Source organism: Erithacus rubecula, assembly GCF_903797595.1.
Source record: "Erithacus rubecula genome assembly, chromosome: 13".
NCBI lineage: Eukaryota > Metazoa > Chordata > Aves > Passeriformes > Muscicapidae > Erithacus > Erithacus rubecula.
Window position 1 is genome coordinate 8,711,060 of NC_136665.1, and position 20,168 is coordinate 8,731,227.

The 20,168-nt window shown below is 36.1% G+C and overlaps 1 protein-coding gene across 5 annotated transcripts in view; it reads right to left on the minus strand.

Annotated features, from left to right (window-relative positions):
- Nucleotides 1-20,168, minus strand: part of DENND6A (DENN domain containing 6A) — a 27,963-nt gene continuing 7,795 nt past the window's right edge. For 3 of the 5 annotated variants that reach the window (XM_079316948.1, XM_079316950.1, XM_079316949.1), the window contains 19 exons: nucleotides 17,969-18,007; nucleotides 17,822-17,864; nucleotides 15,055-15,167; nucleotides 13,990-14,070; nucleotides 13,536-13,641; nucleotides 12,387-12,466; nucleotides 10,897-10,959; nucleotides 10,203-10,258; nucleotides 9,748-9,870; nucleotides 9,061-9,156; nucleotides 6,939-7,033; nucleotides 5,186-5,251; nucleotides 5,031-5,095; nucleotides 4,304-4,393; nucleotides 3,580-3,633; nucleotides 3,394-3,503; nucleotides 2,748-2,850; nucleotides 1,226-1,300; nucleotides 1-748 (listed from right to left, as the gene is read on the minus strand). In XM_079316948.1, coding sequence (XP_079173074.1) covers nucleotides 617-748; nucleotides 1,226-1,300; nucleotides 2,748-2,850; nucleotides 3,394-3,503; nucleotides 3,580-3,633; nucleotides 4,304-4,393; nucleotides 5,031-5,095; nucleotides 5,186-5,251; nucleotides 6,939-7,033; nucleotides 9,061-9,156; nucleotides 9,748-9,870; nucleotides 10,203-10,258; nucleotides 10,897-10,959; nucleotides 12,387-12,466; nucleotides 13,536-13,641; nucleotides 13,990-14,070; nucleotides 15,055-15,167; nucleotides 17,822-17,864; nucleotides 17,969-18,007 — 1,590 coding nt within the window. In that variant the 3' untranslated portion in view covers nucleotides 1-616. Of the gene's footprint in view, nucleotides 749-1,225; nucleotides 1,301-2,747; nucleotides 2,851-3,393; nucleotides 3,504-3,579; nucleotides 3,634-4,303; nucleotides 4,394-5,030; nucleotides 5,096-5,185; nucleotides 5,252-6,938; nucleotides 7,034-9,060; nucleotides 9,157-9,747; nucleotides 9,871-10,202; nucleotides 10,259-10,896; nucleotides 10,960-12,386; nucleotides 12,467-13,535; nucleotides 13,642-13,989; nucleotides 14,071-15,054; nucleotides 15,168-17,821; nucleotides 17,865-17,968; nucleotides 18,008-18,158; nucleotides 19,865-20,168 lie in introns of those variants that run through there. The other 2 variants (XM_079316951.1, XM_079316952.1) reach the window with 2 other exon arrangements.

Sequence of the window (20,168 nt, forward strand, 5' to 3'; positions counted from 1 at the left end):
TTTTTGTCAGCTGCCTTTTCTTCATCTTTAAAGATGATAAATCAGGATCATTTTGTAAAGAAGGAGAAATGCAGAAAGTTCAGAATGGATCTGATTATTTCAGTTGTTCCTGAAACAGTTTTAAAAGCTGTGATTTACCAGAAAAACACCTCAATTATAAGGCATTCTGACCAAATCACCAATATGTCAGTTGGACTTGCCACTAGCTAAAAACTGAAAGTAAAAAACAAAGAAATCAGATACTACATCAACAGGACAGTACAGGATCAATATTGCCTACCCCTGAGTAGGACTGGTATAGCAGCACCAATTGGAAAACATTCTGCAATGCCAGCACTGCACTGTAGTCCTATACTGTGGCACAGCTTCATATGCCCACAGATTATTCTTTAAGAGCACTTATTTCAGAAAGTATTAGACACAAGAATCCCTTTAGTTGCATTGGTATTGAAGTGGAAAAAGCAGTGAAAATGATATAGTGGGCTTTACTATTAGCACAGTCCATTTGTAGTGTTAATGTACTGGTTTAGAGCTGTGTTCCAAACTTGGTAAGCCACTGTCTTCTTTGAGACTACTTGCCTTTTGGTTTTTTGGCACCAAAAAAGCCCTGTAGGAATCATGTTGTGCCAGTTTTGAGCAAGATGTCCTGTAAGTCATCTGGCAGTGCCAGTATAATATCATTGATGTGTGTCTGCAGCTTTTTCAGTGTGTCAGTTTTCACAGGAAGATGTTCTCTGTCAGCCTGCAACTGCAAAGGTACCAGAAAACATGATTTGTACTAAAAATGCAATTTACCTTTAAAAATATCAGTCATGTATTAGAAAATCTGGAAAATGAATTTTTCAGTTGCTGATTGAGTAGGAATTTGGACAACAGCACGTTTCCTCAGCAACCACACAACAGTGAGAACAACACTGATTTGGACTTTCAGAAATAACAACAAAATTTGGTCATCTTCTTCTCTGGGAATTCAGATCAGTCAAAGAGTTCAAACTAATTAAAAAATTCCCAGCAATACAATGCTTCCAACACAGCCAGATGATTTTGGGAAGCCAAATAACTTTTCAGGCATGGCTGAAATTGACTGTTTTTGTTTTTAAAGTCTGAATGAATGATTGACTCTTTAAACTACCTAGATAATGAAGAATATTTTCATTTATGTACTTGCAAAACCAACTATATAATGCTTTTATGTAGCTAAGTTATGTTCAATTCAGTTGCTTACCAGTTTATTTTTTAACTTTAAGACAAGATCCACCGTTTCTACCTCAGTATGCTTCTGACTCCAGAAAACCAAGTTCTAAAAATAAAAAAAAAATAATCAGGCATTGAATTATTTATGGTTACATATGAAATTTTCAAAAGAGGTCTTAATCTATACCTGATCATCAGAATAGGTATTTTCCTTATTCCTATGCCATTTGCTAACCTCATTTTACTGAAGGACTATCTTTACTGTAAACTGCAAAATCTGCTTTATTTGCATGTTTGCCCAGTACTTCACATAATAGCAAACTTGCACACAAACACAATACAAATAAATTAAAGGGGGAAAAAATCCTGCCAAACAGGCTTAGTTTGAGAAAGAGATCTACAATGCCAGATGGCAGTGAATGATTACCAAATCAGAACTGCCAGCACAATGCAGTATTAAAGTAGTTCAGGGCAGTGCTTGCTGTTTCTAGGGCCTTAAAGGAGATCATAGCTGATAACTAGTAAGATACAATCTAGTGAATTTTCTTACAGAAGTTCTGCTTCCCTGCCCCCTTTCGACTCACCTGTGAAAGAAATTTGTTCATGTACAAAGAAACATTTATTTTGTGGATCAAAAGAAAAAACAATAAAGGAGCAGAATCGGTAATAAATTTGTAACACATTTCCTTTTAAGTTAAGTTAGAGTCTAAGTTGTATAACTGACCTGCAAATTATTTGTTCTGCTCTATTTGAATAATCTGTTTGGATTTGCTACATTTGTACTGTTTGGGAATTGACAAGGCAAATGATAAAAACAAATGGCTTTTGAGAAATAACCAGAGCAATTTTGTTTGTTTGTTTTAAAGTTGTGGTGTTGCTTTACTTTGTTTTTGTTCTTTATTCCCTCTCTGGCTGTACAACATCTTGTCCTCTTGCAATTCCTTTTTCTATCAGTTATTCCAACTCAAATTATATTGATACCCACTTTGGCCTCATCATTAAGGAATGGATCTCACAATATCAGAACAATTATGTGGCAATAAACAGACTTCACTTCTAAGCTTTCCATTACTATGGATCAGTTGTAGGTTTATTTACTAAATATATCTAATTAGCTGTCAATTAGAATGTCAAGTTTGCTAAATTTTTACCTTTAAAGCCACAAATCATCTTGTTACTGAAAAAATGTTGTCAAGGATGCCAAGGATGGAAGCTGAACAGAATAATACTGTCAAGTGTGTAAGAGGGAAAAGCTTTTCTTGGGGGGTGTGTGTACTTTATTTTAAACTGGACAACAAAACAAAAAGTAATAAAGGTAGGTTTTACAAACCATGACAGTTGTTATGACAACTGAACTGTATTTCATATTGTTCTCTTGCTGTATTAGTGCTAGCTTGTACTTGTTTAACAAAATCATGTTTTTCTAGATCAAGATTTACAAAACTACCAACAATTTCACATATGACCTATGAAAACAGGAGTAAAGTACTTGTGGGAGAATGTATTTTCATTACAAGATGATAAATATAATCATAAGCATACATTTTTCTAACCTCATTACAGAGTGCTTCTAAATGAAGGGCCTCTAACTTCTGTGTCATTTCTTTCTGCCGGCTCCTAAACCAACCATCAAAGTTTGGTGATTTCAAAAAATGCCTGGTAAAACACCAAAGAAAAATACATTTTATATTTTAAGGATTATTTGTTAACAGTGTTTTCTACATCATCATTTGAGATTGAGTAAAATATTAGAACTCTTTCTCTATATACTTTCAAAGAGAGGTAATATTCTAAAGTAGAGATTAAGAAGCACTTCTATTAATTAAGACAAAGATTGAGAAAAAAATGTAAAGAACATGTGTTCGAAATACAAAAAAAGATTAGTGAATTTTAGGAAAAAAGAATCAAGGCTCAGTTTGAAAAAGCCTAATTTTTGTGTTTGATTGGAAGGAGGAATCAAGCTAGAACCAGAAATAAAACTACAAATAACACTGATCTACAGAAACCTGTAATGTTATCAGAGAAAGAGATTAAGCAAGTAAAGTATGCTTAGCACTATCAATTTCTATTGAAACATATATTCTAAAAGAAAGTGTTATTCAAATCAATCCTGATTGTAAGTTTCCACAGGAAAAAACATCATTAATATTACTGGTCTGTTTTATTTATATAATTTTTTATGCTGATGGAAGAAATTACCTGTAAAGTCCTATCCAATCTCCCTTTAAACCTGAGGTGAGCTGTGGTCCTGCTTTTTCCAATGTCTTCATGAAATCGTCTTGGCTAAACTGCCTCAGCTGTGGTGGGCTCTACAGAAAGAAAAATTAGCAGACCTTAATTTCTCTAATTACCAATTTCCAGCTCATTCAAATTATATTTCCTTACCTTCCAGGGTGATATGCATTTCTGCAAAGGCATTAGGCTTGCCACATAACGTTCCTGGGGAAAGGAAAAGGAAAGGCTGTTTGCATAACCAGTATGAAAGATATGCAGTCCACATGTGTGTTTACTTATTGCTTGTGACCACAGCATTTTCTCTTCCCAGTGTTAGTACAGGGTGGGGTTATGCTTATTTACCACATGAGAAGACAAGAAGGAGCTTATCTTATAAAGACTTTATTTCCCAGCTCCAGAACTTTAAGCCAGTAAAGTTCAAGAAGGACATGAGGCAAAGAAGGACAGGAAGCAAATGCACACATAGAATATCTATATCCTGAACTTAAGCCACTGGTAAACAAGCCCTCTTTTCTTTGGAAACAGGTACCTTAGTATTGTGGGTGATTTCAAACAGTAACCACACTTCGTATCAAGTGTTTGGAAGAGATTTCTAGAGTCCCTTACCCAAAGATTAGAGTCAGAATTAACCCACAGAAGGCTGTCAGAGCTGTGGCCATCTCTGCTCTTGTAAGGCTTGGCCAGAGCCCCAAGGTGTCCAAGGCACAGGGAGTGGGGCCAGTGCCAAGTGTCAGGTGTGACAGCAGGAGGCAGCTGTGCCTCACCAGCTGGGCCCAGTGCTGGATACACTGGAGAGCTACTGGATTTAGGGTAACTCCAGAAAAACTACTCCTCATTACTTATGTAAAAAACCCCGTAGAGTCTAAGAACTCACTAATGGAATAATGAAACTTTCTGTCAATTCCAAGAAATACCGCCGAAGTATCACACTCTGCGCTTCTGTAGGACGTTTCTGTTGTACTCCCTTAAAAAACCAAAACAACAAAACAGGCAGTCTGTTACTCCAAAGTATGTAGGTAGTTGTGGTGAGTTTACTTTTTATGAATATTTATTATGAATCTGTATTCATTGGTCATATGCCCACACACAGCACTTCCTGCCCTGAACCAGGGAAGGAAAGCAATAGCATCAAGTTCTTTTGTACAGATATTTGTCTTTGCAATTACTAATTTTTTTATTTTCATGTAAAGAACTCAAGGAAAGAAACATTTTTATAAAGAAGTGTTTGCAAATCAGTTAAAATCTGGAAGCTCTGATTCTTACATACCTCATGTATGAGACTTTTGACCAAAGAGACCACAATGGGTGTGGCAGAGGATGGAAAACCTCAAAGATGAACAGATAAAATATCCTTAATTCTCTAAATTATTAAGCTAACTTATTGAGGTCCACCATTCATATGGTTATAGAAGCTGCTAACAAGGCAGCAGCCCTTCTACAATGAGGGTGTATGCACATCTATTTTGTTATGAACTGGTGCAAAGGAACCAGAATCCAGTTTTATTTGGATTACACAAAGTGCAGCCTTATATGAAACTACTGTATAACAGTACACAAAACATACAAACCAGCTACCATTAAAAAGTGACCTGCACCATTACCTTTTGCAACTGCTTAACGATTTCTTCATCTTTGTTCAAGTATGGCTTGTAAGAGGTATAAACACCTAAAGAAAAAAAGCACCATATAGCCAAAGGAGAAACAAGGTATGCCTTTCAAAATGAAAACACTGTCCATTGAATGCTGGAGTTATTACCAGGTTTGGAGTCCAAAGTTTTTAGGTTCTTCAGTTTTTTCACTTTCACCTGCTTTGGAACTTCACCTGCCAAAACATATAAAGCCATCTTACTTGAAGACTATCTAATATTGTAAGAAACATTAGAAACATTGACAAGAATCCAAGTATATATCCAGAAACACTCAGCAAACACATGGATAACAGCAAATAGACTTTTCACTTCACATAAGCATTCCTTGTTGAAAAGAAAAAAACCAAAACAAACCAACCTGAAAACCAATAAAAACCTAAATTAGCAAAAAGTGAACCAAAAAAACCTCACAAACAAGACCAGTTTGTGACCTTTTGAATCTAAACAGCCAAGTAACATACAGATACAGAGCACAGAATAACTGTTTTCTTAACTTCATATTTTTATTAAATTTTCCTTTGTTCTCCTTAGTATAAATGCTTTTGGGAACAAATCTTTGGTACCTTGGCATAACAAAAAATTGTATAGAAGAAAATAAAATAGTAGCCAAGGAATAAGTATTGTAAGAAAATGAATTTAAGTCTCCTCTGTCACAGACCATACTGAGGGCTTTTGTTTTGTTTTTCCTATTTATCCTGCTCCAACCAGAAGACCCTAAACCCTGTTCACAGTCTTGCTGCCTTAGCAGAACCTTCCTTCTAAATCTATTTGGATGCTCAGTAATAGTTAAATTGCTCTTGGAACCACAGAGTGTGGGGAAAACAAAGAAAAAAAAAAAAACCCAACAAAATAATCTGAACCTTCTCTTTGTCCCTAAAGAAATAAAATATAAATTTTTAAAGACAGGTTAGACAGATACATCTCTACAACTTCCTGACTAAGCATTTCCCATAGCTACATCAAAACTATAATATCATAGTTGAAACTGTGTATCAGATTTGAAGGCTACCTGTTCATATGGCTTTTCACAGTTTAATTAAACTTCTATTTTCCAAACATTAGCTATACAGCAACAAACTGCTCCCCACACTACCCTAAGCCCCCACAGGTATTCTCACCATAGACAGACAAGGCATTTTAAAGTAAAGCCATACTTTGCCTAATTCTTAATTCACTGTACTCAGAAGTTAAAATTAAATTCTTCTACAAAAAACAATTTTATGGTGTTTTATCTTAATTGCATGTTTATGCATTCCCACTGTCAGAACAGCTTAGTGAACCTGTAGCAGCAAACAGCTACATTCAGGCATTTAATATAAAAATTGGAGTGGTGGCAACTGACACATTATCCAAACATTATGAGAAAATTCTACTCAATCATGTAAGGAAATCATCCAGACTGAACAATTAATAATTACTGGAATATTGCCAGATTAGAAATATATTATCTAAATACTGTCAACAACTTTTTAGATTACTGTAACATTCAAACACGGCTTTCAAGTGGGTCTTATATTCTGTGCTGGCTGTGACTGATTTATTGCATTCTACTCACATTAAAATTAACATCAGTAATATATTATACCCTATTTTAATATCATATTGGTAGAGATACGAAATCAGGACTCTGTGAAAGGTAGAACATTTTTACTAATGAGTATTACTATCTTTTGCATTTAAGATACTAGATTTGAAAAGACAAGACAGAGCAGTCAAGATTCTATTTCACTTGACAGATTTACATCCATGAACATTTAGTTGGCATTAAACTAAATAGAACATAATTACATATATTTGTAAACAAATAAGCACACATTTAGATCCCTATGCACAGGATTGTAGAAAACACTTTTATTTTACCTGGAAGTTTGATATCTCCAATTCGGATAATGTGAGGCCAGTGCTGAAGTGTTTTAGCAAAAAAGGGATTTGTAACCCCTAGAATGACAGATGGCCTAGAAAAGTAATAGCAATGTTTAAAATATGACATCAAGAGCTTCTACCTAAAAAAATACAAAAGGTCAACTTAAATTCTTAACTTGAAATTATTTTCCTTTTGTATTTAAGAGTCACGTTTTAAATTGCACATAATAACACAAATGTTTAGCAAAGTTTCCATGTTTTAGAAAATAAGACAGAGGCATCTTAAAATACAAACAACAGTGAAGAATAAAAATGAAATCATCTGCTTAGACTTGGCTAAATTCAGCCCACTTGCAATGGTGAGAATAGCACAGTGTCTGTTGTTAGGGTTTTGTGATGCGCTGATTTTTTGGTTTTTTTTTTTTAATGAGCAGGAATCTGACCCATATTTGAAAGACAAATTGCTACTTTTCAAGGTTTGATTATAACAAACTCTCAGTACTTGAATGTGCATGTCATTAAGAAAATGAGACACTTAATATCCCACTTGCTTTAAGCAGCAGCTATCAAGTGATGCAGCACAAGCACATTAAGAGCACTGTGCCCCAGCTCACACTCTGGCAGATTTTTCTGCCTGCTCTGTGCTTGGCACCTGGCCTGGGGGTGCACAGGGGCACACAGGGAACAGGAGGCAGTAAGAGCACAGTGCTGCTGCTACAGTGCTGCAAAATTTGGATTTATAGCACTGATATGATGAGATATTAACATGTTTTTCAATATTGTGGTTGCCATCCATTTTACAAACACCAGCTAAGGAATATAGCAGTAAGCCTCACTGAAACTGCTTTCTTAAAAATTGGTTATCATCATTTTGCTAGACTGATCTTAAAAATCCCAAAATTTAACACTTTCTCTACACTACCCATAAGTTCCCCTGCTCCCCTCTTACTAAGATAATAAAGTACACAGAATCTGCATCATTTGGATTCTTCACCTTCTTAGAGCCATTTCCAATCATTCCAACTTTTTTTTTTCTCCTAAGAAAGTCAGGGCAATTTCAGCTCCATTTCAAACATAATCCATGTAGTGACCAACCTTTCTATTTTGCTACAGAGGAGTGAGTGGATGGAATTTTGAAACATGGGTTACTAAAGTTTAACCAAATTCTTCCTAGAATTATTTTTAGAAACTAAATTACATACTGCATAACCATTCCCATGGAACACAGTCTAAATCATATTGCCTATGTTTATGTGTTTCTCCACTGCTCTATCTCTGGCAATACATCCATTGAGAGGAAAACTACAGTAAAAAAACCAACAAAGCAAACAAAAAATCCAAATCAACAACCTTTGTCTGTTTGGACATTAGAAGACATTTATCTATTAAAAGATCAGTGAATCTAACACATGCACTCCATTCTCAAATCAAGCTGCATTTAAATAATATCTATTAAGAAATACTGCAAGTGTATGCTCTCAAAATAAGAGTAGGATTTAAAAAAAAATAAAAGGGGAAAAACGTGTCCTTCAAGCAGTTTCAAACATAACTTGTTTTGGACATGCACACTCTTGAAAAAATAAGTTTAACTTCAGACTTATTTACATTAATAACCTAATAAATTTAGTGAAGAGATACTTGATTTTTAAATTGTCTAGGATAAAAAACTAGGACAGCAACTGACTTAGCTTTACAAAACAGCTGTATGGATGTTGAATTCTACAAGTCACTTTGTTTAGCAGTTAATTAAAAATTAAATCAATTACAGCAGAATTTCCCAAGGAGCTACTCTGGAGCTGGTGTTGCATAGACAAACCCTTATGGAAAAGCAAGAACTTTTCTTGGTTTCACACTTGCCATTTGACTGACTCTGTAGAGAAGTATCCTATGAAACTCAAGCCTAGTTTAATTATGGCATTGTTTCATAACTTCTTTGTCCTATCTAACTGGAATGAAAACTTAAAATCAGCTAATTACTGGACTCTGCAAGATAAACCTTTAAAAAAAAAAAGTCTAAACCTAATTCTCTAGTGATAGAAATCCAGAACAGTTAAACAGCATTTCAATATAAAGTTATGGTTATGAGTAACATCATCTCTAGAGAGTTTGATTTACTTACGGGGCTTGTGTGCGAGTCGTGTATTCTTTGAATTCACTGTCATGGATGGTGAAGTAGGGCCTGAAATCACTGCAGTACTTCAGTGGTGAAATACAGCTGCAAGGGACAAGAAGGATGAGCTTGCTTTATGTACTCAGTACAAACTTTCATGAAAGACACTGTTGCCTGGAAAGGCTGACCAGGAACAGCAGCTAGAGAGTGCAAAAGGAATAAAATAGGTATTTATTGAAAGGATACACTTTGGGCAGTGCAAGAGCCCAGCTGGGGCTGCACCTAAATCAAATCCAATGAGTTTTTACTCTTGTATAAGTTTTGGTTCATTTACATAATGGGGTCAATTATCCAACCACAGCCCCAGTCTTTGAAGTCTCAGCCCTCTGGCTTTCCCCCTTTCCCTCACCATTGTTTATGCCTTTTGGGTACCAGTTGTCCTTATTTCTCTAGCTAGAAAGGAATTGTTTTGTGTAACTACTCTGTGAAGTGAACTTACTAATATCTAATATGAAGTTTCAGAGTTACACTAAGCAGCAGAGATTCTGACAAATATAAAGACTAAAACCCAAGGCATCAACACAAGCAATCTAAAATTTGCAATGTTTTATCACACTCAGGCCAAATGAATGTCCACTCAGCTGGAATCTTACAGTGACTTCCTCAGTCCTAGTTAGAAAGCTCTACTACATTTACCTAACAAGGGCCAGCACAGTTTCTGAAGACTCTGCTGGTGATGGTGCCATCACAACAAGTGGTTCTCCCAGCAGCACCAGCTCCCAAAGCATCTGAATGTGAAAGAACACTGGACAGAAACACCTAAAACCAGATTGAGGTATTTTAATACATTTGACATCATAAAATACGTATTTCTTCTGGTTAATAAAGGCACAAAAAAGAAGTTTGTGATAGTATTTTAATAGTAATTTGAAAAACATTAAATTCTCCTTTAAAATTTTTAATTCTCCTTTATTGCAGTTTCAGCCTGTATATTGTATAAACTGTGTTTTAGCAAAATTTACAGAAAAAGAATATTAAAACAAACACTGATAAATGTTTGGCTTACAAGCCATGAGACATGTTAAGGAACTCTTATAAATCAAAAAACATATGTGAGTTCACAACATGGAATTAATCAGTTAAACTCCTACCTGAAAAGATCTACTTCATGAACAGTTGGTAAAGCCATGGAGATCTGAGCATCTGCCTAAAAGACATCGCAATGCTTGGTTTTTAGTCATCAGAACACCTAGGTATTAAATGAAATGGTTTCCCTTAAATGCTTACAGACAGTAGACAGTATATAGTCTAATTATTTATGTACTGCTCCAGTATATAGTACATTTTCTCCACAACTACCTTTGTGTTCTATAAGCAAGGCATCTCCCAAGACAGAAGCACAACCCCACCCACTTACAGATATGTGGCTTTCGGTCCAGAAAAGATATAAAATATTGAAGTTATTTTGAACAACTGCACATGAAGACACAGACAGATTTGTTTTATAAACATCTTCTATGGCTTAAGACTTGTAATTCTGGATTCATCCTCAAAAAACCCCAAACTATCCAAATATTAAAAGGATGTTCAGGTTAGTAATTTTGTCAGTCAACTATCTTCTTCCAGGACCTGGATATCTCTCCCTACTCAATGTAACTAGGTTACAAGAGCCTTTCTATGAATAACCCAAATCTGGACTGCTCCATTCAAAGTTTCAAAGACTGAGGATTTCATTATGATAGTAAATGATGATTTGCTAGCAATCTTTACTAACAAGTTTAAAGAATGAAAGCAGATCCCTAGCTCTGTCTGTGGCTATATACAATATCAGTATCTAATCACTACCTGGTGCATATTCTGTACTATCGGTGCTGTTCCAGGCTTGTCACGATATGTTGGAATCCGCAACTTGGAAAGAAAAAGAAAGATTTATTTTCCTTTGTATTGAATCCAGCAGACACTTAAAATGCTGACTTAGAGACAATCTGTAATACTTCCAGAGGATCTACTGCAGCCAGATACTTATTTACTCTACAGAACTTCCACCTACAGAATTTCCAATTGCAAATTGAATAATAGAATATGAAAATAATACTCCAGTTTAAAAAAGAGACTATTGGTAAAGTAAGTCAAAACTGTTACTGTAATTTCAATAAAAATACCTCTAAATGTTGAAAAGAATGATCTGAAATAAGGTCTTAGGGGTTTAAGATAATACAGAATTACTTTTAGAAAAAAGTTCTCTCCTAAAACATCAAGATGCTCTGGCAAGTGAGATAGAATCCAAATAGTCTGAGCATTAGTATACTTCTCTGGCCTTGCAGTTTGCATCTGTAAGTCTTGAGTACTAGAAATTTAATCATACTGGAAGCTGGTATGCACAAATGGATGTGATTTACACACAACACTTAAAACTGCCCAAGCAGTGTAAAAAAACGGGGACAATATCACTGGGCAGGAATTATGGCTTTACTTGGTTTAGGAATGCAATTTCAGTTCTCATGGGTAAGAATTATTGATGATGTAAATGCAGGCAATACCCAAACAAGACATATCTGACACTCCTTATCACCCAGCACCCAGAACCATTTTATTAAATTTCTGCTTTTAGAATAGCTTCAGAAACTTCTTCCTCTCCCTGGCAATGCACATTAATCTTTACATAAACTTGAGGGTATCTGCTGAGAAGGTACTTCTGGCTGTAACCTCTGATTTCATCAAATCTATTTATGCATTTCTTATGGATTATGAAATTAATACAACTCCCAGAGGCCCAGTTCTTAACCACTGTTTAAACTTCACAGTTCTTCCCTATGCACTAGATACAATTTCTTTAATAGCCTTCTTCAGACATATTTCACTGCCATTGAAAAATATAAACAGCACAATTATTTCTGTTGTGTGGGACAAAAAAGATCTTTACCATCAACTTCTAGGAATGAGAATGGTTTTCATCAATATATTTAATTTGTTTGACTGGAATTTAATTCTCAGTATTTTCAAGTGCTACTTTATGTTTGATTTGACAGATATAATTAGCACTGAAGTCTCCTAGAATGCAAATTCCAGAGGAATAATACAGACACTGCAACCAGTAGTTGTACTGAAACATCACTTTTTAATAGCTACTAAAATTAAATATTAACCTAAGCCCTATAAAAGATCCTTCCCTCCTCCCATCAATCAAAGCACCTAATCAAGATCTCCCAGACCTTCACTCTGAGTGCTGAAAACATCTACTCCTGTTTGGAAAATAAGGCATAAGGTGGTGAGGAACTGTACAGTAAAAGGTGGGGAAAACACCCTCAGAGAAGAACAAGTGCAGGAGTTCTTACCTTCATTATAAGACCCATAATAGGCAACTGCAGAACTTTCCCTGGAACTGGTGGTGGCCAGTGATCAATGTCACTACAAACTGAAAGAAAAACAAGACAGTTTCTGCAAGCTATAAACCATGATCACAGAGTCACCTTTGTGCACACTGCAACTTCTAATTAGTGCCAATAGTCCACAGCAGTTCTATTTGTCTCTTGATCACACTAATCAAGTTTTACAGCCTTTCAGACATTATGCAATATTCCACTAGAACTATAAACATTTTCCTTTCAAGAAAAGTGTTCTCTGGTCTTCCATTTTTTGTATCAACAAGACTTAAAACCAGCTGAGGAAATGCTATCTGAGAAACCATGAAAATACATACTAAAAAAATTTGAAAAGAACACCTCTACTGGCTACTGCAGAACCAATAAACACCAGCAGTTAAGGAAAAAGCTGGTTTGTAGCTTGGCTAGAAAGCTTTCCAGCATTTTCTTGTAAACCATTATGAATATAATACATAATTTTCATAGTTTCAGCAGAGCTTATTTTGCTCATAATACAACTCAAGAAAACAAGTGATTGAAAACCACAATTTTTTCATGGTTTACACAAATTGTTGCTCAGTGAAAACACAAAAGCATGAAAGTTGTATGGGGCAGGCACAGTACACAAGACAGAATTCTTACAGGCAAAGAGCAAATAACTTTTATCTTTGTCTTTCTTAGGCTAAGGCACCTGTTACCAGTGCAGCCCTGTCACTTTTTCCATTTGGTCAAAAAACAAACAAATCACACACACGAAAAAACCAAACCTCCAGCAAGAAGGCATTTGTACAGCTGCTTAGCAAAAGTTGTCAGACTGCCCAAAAGGACTTGGGTGGTGAAGAGTGCAAACTAAGGACTGCCATCAACTTCTTGTGCTCAACAGCTGGTCCTGAAATACACACAACCCTAGATGTGTTTCAGGAGGGACCTCAGACTCTCCCAGGGAAGATCCAGAATTCAATTAGCTCTGCTCAGTGATCTAGAAGTCAAGGCAGTTTGCTAAAATTTCAACCCTCTATCCTGCAAGGAGGACAAAACCACAAACTAGAGCATGACAGTGTTGTTTATTTCTCCAGAGTAAGTATGTGATAGTGTAAGAGTTCAACATTATAGGACCTCTACCTGCTTCCAGGAAAGCTTCACTTTTTTCAAAATATTCTGGTGCTATTTGCTTAAGCATGGTACGAAAGAGATGGACATAAGGCAGCTTGCTGATGAGGACCAGCGACTGGAAGGAAGAGCAACAGAAGAGATTTCCTCAGTTCTACCACATCTCTTATCCACAGACAACACCAAGTGGCACTTTTCTCACACATGCAAACCAACCACACACCTGACTACAGGCAAATTACAAACAAACAACTCCCAAAACTTCCCAACATTTTGTTTTAAACACAGACACAAAACTATCTCTTCTGACAGCAGAGCTAGAACATAGCATAGCTGATGTAAAATTTGACCAATTTACTATAAATTAACAACAAATTTAGTTAGAGAGCAAGACAGTTTTCCTGTTCCTCTGCAGTCATTGAAAAACAATTAATTTCCAAATTAATAGTTTCCTAAAAGAAATTACCTTCTGGAAATAGCCTCTTTTTAATGATTTGTCTCGAACTTGCCTGAAATACACATAGCCATAGTAATATGCTGAATCTTTCTGCAAAAGAAAGGAAAGAATTCAATGCAACCACCTCTTCCTGCCCTCCTTTTTGAAGCATCCAACATCCAGTTTAAAAGCCTATTCCCCTGTGAGCTCCAAAGTTGATTAGATACAATAAACTAGAAGGATTACTGTGTTTATTAGCATTATATTTTTCAGTAAGTACTTCAAAGAGAAAACATCAGCATGGGGAAACAGCTGTGCTTTCTGGCTTTACTATTTTTGTATCTACATTCTCCTGACACACTGTGAAACCAAAAATAGAAATAATTTCTTGAGGAATAAATCAACTTATATAATTCTGCAAAGTAGCACTAAAAAGATTTTAGTGGTTAAAAACCTTAAAGCCCTTACTTGAAGAGATTAAACCCAGTCTTTCAATGTATTAGTTTTACAAAAGATTCTTGGAATTTTAAGGAAGTAGGCTCTCACATTTCAAAGACAAGAAATCAGCTTCATCCTTCCTGCAAACAGGAATTCAAATATTTGCCACATAAACAGAACTAAAATGAGTTTGAAAATCAGGCTCCCAGAGGCCTCAATGCTCCCTATGGACATGATGAGAACAGCTTTTGGTCACTGTCTCTTTTAGGTGACTGCTCCATCTTCAAAAAGTGAAGGGTGGAAACTGAGACAGCCCAAGTTGGCTGGAATTTTTTAAGTTATAAAGCACTTCATATTTCCACAACAGTAATGGTTCTTAGAATTTGATCTACAGGTTTCTAGTCAATAAGAAAACAGATCTGGGGTTCAATTTAATTCCTTGGAATCCAAAATCCATACTAATAAAACAAAGAATAGTTAATGAAAACTATTATTATTATTACTATTATTATTATGACAGTAACATGCTACAAGAGACATGAGTTTTGATTTTCAGGACATCCAGTTCAGAGACGTTTCTTTTCAAACATCATATTTAAAGGCCACAAAGTAACATTACCCAAAAGAAATTAAACTTTATTTTTTCCCATTTCCAACCTTTAAGTAAACTGGTAGATCTCTATCCAATTGGTCCAGAAAACAACACAATGAGACTTTCCTTCCAGGAGACCGTCGGAATCTAAAACAAAATTGTGTGTCCCCAAGACAACCTACATGGAGGAAGAGATAAACAACAAACAGACAGTATTCTGAGTTTGAGCCTTGTTTAACATGAGCCCTTGCTTATAGTCAAAGAGGTATCAGTTTTGGTTCATTTATCTTGCATAGCTCTTGTGAAAATTTATATATTTATAATTTTATAAGTCAAAAATTTGGCACCTTTAAATATACTGTCTGCAATAAGGAAAAAAAGTCACTGCCTTACAGTGACTATCATGTCCTCCAACAGGTGAAATGGCTCTTCTCCTCCTGGCATTACCCATTTCATTGGCATGCCTGTATAGTTTTGATCATCTTAGCTACATCATTCCTCTGCTACATGGCTGCACCTTGCCTCTTTTTCTGACACTATACAGTTCATGCAAAGTAATTTTGTAGGAGTGCATTATGCTGATCTGTAACTCCACAGGCAGGTCTAGGATTCATCATTTTGAAAGCTGCAAAGCTAATTACTGAAAGCTTAGTGAAATTGAGTAAGACTTCCCAGTAATATCCCCCAAGGAGCAAAGTTTTCCTTCATTTCTACCAAAATTAATTTCTTAAAGAAAAATGTAACTAATTCTCCAGGGAAGTAATTCATCATACTTGAAAGTTCCATTTCATCCCTTTCAGTCACACACATTCTGCTTTTACAGAAAGCAGAGACAGCCCAGCCTCTCAGCCAGATGCACTGGCAGAGTAACACTGACATGCCCAGAGCACCCTGGTCTCAGTCTCAGAACCCCTTGAACCTGCAGTCAAACTCTCAATGCACCAAGACAAAACCAAAAGCAGTAAAACATGGTGTCATGGAACCATTCAATTCCAACAGGGAACAAGTGCTCAGCAATACAGATGCAATTATAAGAAAAAAACCAGCACTAAATATTTGCTCCAACTTTCCAAAGCTCATTGCCTTCAAGCAAAGGAAAATAACCCCAAAAACTATTATAAAAACCTACATACAGAAGACCTAAATTACTCTTAATCACTAATATGTTGAAATATCATTCAAAATATAATGTCTTCTAATTTAACAAGCTCTTCCAGAAAAGATTGGTAAATCTTTAACTATCCATGCAGAGAAGGTAAAAGCATTATTTTAATGATAACTGTACTGCAAAATTCAGCTTAAAACCACAACAAGTGTTCTAGTAGCCGATTAAATCTATTTTCTCCTCTAAATTCACAGCTACAAGTACTGGAATAGTATCTCTTTGTAGTAATAAGAGAAAAATGTGGAATTAACTTTTTGAGCCATGAAAACCTGGGATGGACTGACCACAAATTTAGCTGCAAGCTAACTTCCTTCACTGCTATATTACATAAAGCTTTTCTTTCTATGCTAAGGCCTGTGATGAAAAAATAAATCCTAACAGATAGGATTCACTTCCAGTCCTGTGAAAGGCAGGTTTTACACAGATTATTCCCTTACATCATTTGAAACTAAAGGCTACCAAGAATGATCAAGAACCAACAATTCTTAATAGAGACATTATAAAAAGCAAAAAAGTGGAGTTTTTCCCTGCTGAAAGTAAAACGTCCTCACATATACCTATTCTGCCTGAAGCAACTTCACTACACCCTTATTTGAAAAAATACACCAAAAATTAAGAAAGCAATATTTTTTCCTACTACATGATTTTGTACCTTAAAGATAACCTTTTAAAGACTGAAGATATTTATAACCATTAACAGTGAGAGTAATTAGAAGATACAGTTAACTCATATTTCAGTAACAAAGAGCAGCTATGCCTCTATTTACATACAAAATAGCAAGAACAGAGAAAATATCTTAATTTTAGTGGCATTTAGACAAAGAAGAAAAACTAGCCAAAATACTTTGTAAAATTACATAAGAGAGAGCTCACATACATTACAAGCAAACATCTGCATTGCCCTCTATCCAAGCTGTCATACTGCAGAGCATCCAAAAGCACAGAGTCAGTGCAGTTACAGGCACAATGCTGGTCCTGCATGTTTTGACTTTTGCATAGAAATAAATGTGAAAAGAACTGTCTGAACTTCTGCCATTTCTTTTTGCAAGGGGTCCAACCTATCAGCCACATGTCCCAATTTCTCTTTGGCAGCAGAAGAGCAGAAGTTTAGATTCAAGAATAATTTAACAAGCAGGACCACATACAGCTACAGGCACAGCAAGAATGGACAAGATAGCTGAGGTTTTTCCTTTACAACTGTTCTTTCTACATGCTTTTGAATTTAAAAGCCAGTTTCACTGTTATGGACTTGGAAAATATGCATTTTGTCCTTTATGACAAGAGGGCTCTATGTACTTCCATTTGCTTTATTAAATCCTTCAAATTCCGTGCCTGCTCTCCTCTCTATAGTGACAAAACTATTTTCTTTAAAGAGCAAGATTAAGATGTTCATTCTTTACTTGCCAAGTATTCTGAAATGTCTGCACAAATGTCATCTGGAAGGTCCTACACACTTATATAAACCAGAGAAGAATCCTCAGACCTTACTGCAATGCAGACAGTTGCAGTTTTATATTTAACCTCAGCTGGAACATTTCTTTACTGCAATAATAATTAAGATATATAAATACATATTCAATCTAAAGCCCAGAATATATCCTGTCAAATTCTTTTTAAACACAGTTTAGTCCAACAACAGACAACTACAGAGTCAAGAAAGCACTTACCCGAATTAGAATCTGGAAAAGACAAATAGCAAATATTGGTTTTCTAAAGGGTAGGGAAAAGAAAAGAGAGCTGTTATATTTCATGAGATATAATATATAAATATTTCCTAAGCTAAAACCAAATTATGTATAGTAACTATGACTTACCTCTTTATCTGTGAGTTTGGAATGTGGAGGATATATCACCTACAGAAAAAAAGAACAGTATTATTTTATTTTAAAATAAACTGGGTATAACCAGTAAGTTTCCATCAAATATTTTAAAAATTCAACCCTCAAACATCTTCCTAGCTTTAGGACAGTTTCAATTGTAAGCTACTTATGTCTCAGTTCTTACCTTCATATGCTTTTAAGCTTTCTAAATCACCCATCTTTACAAGGTATTTTGGATGCCAGTTACAGACCACACACATTCATTTGAAAAGGTATATTCAAAGCATATGTTCAGAGTACTTGAGGTTTTTGGTTCAAAAAGTCTCAAAGGAGAGCAAGATTACATCTTTTAGATTTAACTTGTACATGCAAAATGCAGTAGACAATTACATTTACAGCAAACACACACTACTGTCTGAAATCTGCTGAAATCGAAAGTTAGGCTGGAGTAACCAAAATTCAACCACAAAACAGAATCTATATTATTACCAGCTCTTGGAGGATGAACACTAGCCCCTAATGACAATCATGGAAGCTCAAGGAATAGACTCAAAGTCATGGCTTTTTGTACTTAGAGAAAAAAAATAGATCATGTAGTAAGTTTCACAACACAGAAATCAAAAACAATGCAACACAAGATGCAGAAGCACCATTATTTCAAAAAAGAAAGGATGTACAAAATCAATGATTGTGCAAGCAAGTGGAAATAAACAGGAAAGAGGACAAACCTCAGACATCTAAATTTCACCTAAAAATGCCCTCAAAACAACCCACTCCAAAACTCCTGAAATGGGTGGCTATCTTATAAGCAGAGGAAATTTGACAAATTCCAGGATTATGTTTTAAAGAAGGTTTCAGAGCTTCCAAAGATGGGACCTAGTTGAAGAACAGAAATTCAATGCAAGAACAGTAGCTTCACACAGAGTCCTCATCTTACCATACAGCTAACATCCCATTATCTCATTTAATTTTGTTCTACTAAATGAAAGTAAATGTATCTCCTAAAAAGATAACACTATCCTACTCTATAGAAAACAACAAATACATCCACAGGCTGATCTCTGACTAAGCACCATTCTGTTCTCCAGTGCATTTTCCCTCTCAGTCTCCTATGTCTAGCTGTGTAAGACATTATTAGTGCAACTGAAGCTGAAAGCAGACAAGTGGAACACCTGCATCCTGCATGTAGTAAACCCATCACCATCTCTTTTCAACTCTTAATACTTTCCTGTGCTATCTTATGCTAAGTAGCTGTGCACTAAATGTAAGTCTTTCAGTAGCTGAATGATGCTGGAATTATCCACATTTAGTCAGAAGATTGGCATACAGACTTGAATTCATACTCGTTCTCCTTGCTAGCAGGTGTTTCTTCCCAGAATTCTTACATAAACTGAAGCTAATTATTCTTCCTGTAGCTACATACTGGAAAAAAAACCAAACAAACAAAAACCACCAGGCCTTAGCTCTGTGGACATTTTAAGTCTCATTTCATACACTCAGTTAAACTAATGTGGCTGTCAATGGAGGAGTCTGGAGCCAGGACAGAGGCTGTGCTTCCCTCAGCCACAACAGCTGCACAAGCCACAGGTTATACAGAACACTTGTCTTTGTTGTTAACATCACCCTATAACATCAAGGGGAGAGAATTCAAATAATTATCACAGTCTGCTGAGGTTTTATCTGCATTTTTCTGTGGCCAACAGTTATGTGTTTTACATATTATAATACCAGGATTGGGTGAACCTTAGGCCAGTCTGCCATGCACTTGTGCTGGCACTCGTTTAAGCCAAGACAAAAAGACACTTTCCCTGCAGACCAAGAGTTTGCTGCACAGTCACATGATGGACAGGGTGAAACAGGATGTGAAACTGATCTGAACGGTAATTCTCTATTTCCCAGCACTGTGAGCTCCCCGTGCACTCCCAAAGCAGTGCCACAGCTGTCCCTGCACTCCCAAAGCAGTGCCACAGCTGTCCGTGCTCGTGCATTCCCAAAGCAGTGCCACAGCTGTCCCTGCCCGTGCTCCCAGTGCATTCCCAAAGCAGTGCCACAGCTGTCCCTGCTCGTGCATTCCCAAAGCAGTGCCACAGCTGTCCCTGCGTTCCCAAAGCAGTGCCACAGCTGTCCCTGTGCATTCCCAAAGCAGTGCCACAGCTGTCCCTGCTCGTGCATTCCCAAAGCAGTGCCACAGCTG